General features: G+C 66.6%; 1 protein-coding gene across 1 annotated transcript in view; it reads right to left on the reverse strand.

Annotated features, from left to right (window-relative positions):
* Positions 1–426: 426 nt before the first annotated feature.
* Positions 427–1020, reverse strand: part of LOC117804163 (proline-rich protein 2-like) — a 962-nt gene continuing 368 nt past the window's right edge. The window contains exon 2 of the mRNA XM_034670318.1: positions 427–989. Within this exon, the coding sequence (XP_034526209.1) occupies positions 457–924 (468 nt within the window). The 5' untranslated portion in view covers positions 925–989 and the 3' untranslated portion in view covers positions 427–456. The remainder of the gene's footprint in view (positions 990–1020) is intronic.

The raw sequence follows: 1020 nt of genomic DNA on the forward strand, positions 1-1020 counted from the left end.
CCCCCCCCCCCCCCCCCCGCCAGAGATTAGCAGCCCGGCGGGTCCCTCCCTCTTTCGCGGGTGAATGAATGATTAGTCAAACAGCACCTCCCCGCCCCAGTGCGCCGGAGGTTGGAAGGGAGGAGTCTTGGAGCGACTGTTCCCCTTTTTTAAGGGCGAAAAGCGTTCGCCTCTGTGCTTTTATTAATCGACCTTGCATGTCGTTTCAACTTCTGTCCTCCCTAGAGTCAGGACGCGCAGACACATAAGCACAGAACACTGATGTCGAAGGCGCCTCGCCCCTCTGCCGCTCAGCCCGGCAGTCCTCTGTCGCGCCCCCCGCCAGAGCGAAGCAAAGCAGGGAGTGAAAAGTTGCTGGGCCCCTCCTGCGTCCCGTTTGTCGCTCCTTCCCAAAGCTGGGGGCACCTGGGAGACAGCAGGGTGGCGAGGCGCCCTTGCGCTCCATTTTCTGCTTTCTCATAGGGTTGGGGCACCCGGCGTGAGCAGCAGTGGTGCGGCATCCCCTGTTAGGGGAGGGTTCCCCCGGGGAAGGGAGGAGGCACCGAGCGCGCCGGTCGGTGGAGACACGCCTGCCCTGCTCGGATCTGCGCCCCGGGGTTGGGGGCCTCCCTGGAGGGGCTGGGGAGTGGGCTGGACGCCCGGCTGAGACGTGTCCGGGGCGCGGGGTTCTTGCGCCTGGGCGCCCCCAGCGGGTTCCGGGAGGCTGCTGGTGCGCCCCCGTCTTGGGCGCGGGAGCGAGCGCGCGCGCCGGCCGGGCGGAGAGCCGGCGGGGCCGGCGGGAGGTGGGGAGTGCAGGAGTGGAGGACGCGGCGGCAGCGGCAGCGCCCCGGGCAGTAGCTGCAGCTCGGGCGGCGGCTGCGGAGTCGGTGTGCGCGGTAGGCAGCGCAGCCTCTCTTCTCGGCCTATCTCTGGTTGCTCCGACATCCCCTTCCTCCCAGCCCCGTCTCTGGCGTAGGGTGGCCAACGACTAAACCGCTGCTAGCAACTCCCTAAAAAAAAAAAAGAAAAAGAAAAAGAAAA

The sequence above is a fragment of the Ailuropoda melanoleuca genome, chromosome 1 (assembly GCF_002007445.2).
Source record: "Ailuropoda melanoleuca isolate Jingjing chromosome 1, ASM200744v2, whole genome shotgun sequence".
Classification (NCBI taxonomy): Eukaryota; Metazoa; Chordata; class Mammalia; order Carnivora; family Ursidae; genus Ailuropoda; species Ailuropoda melanoleuca.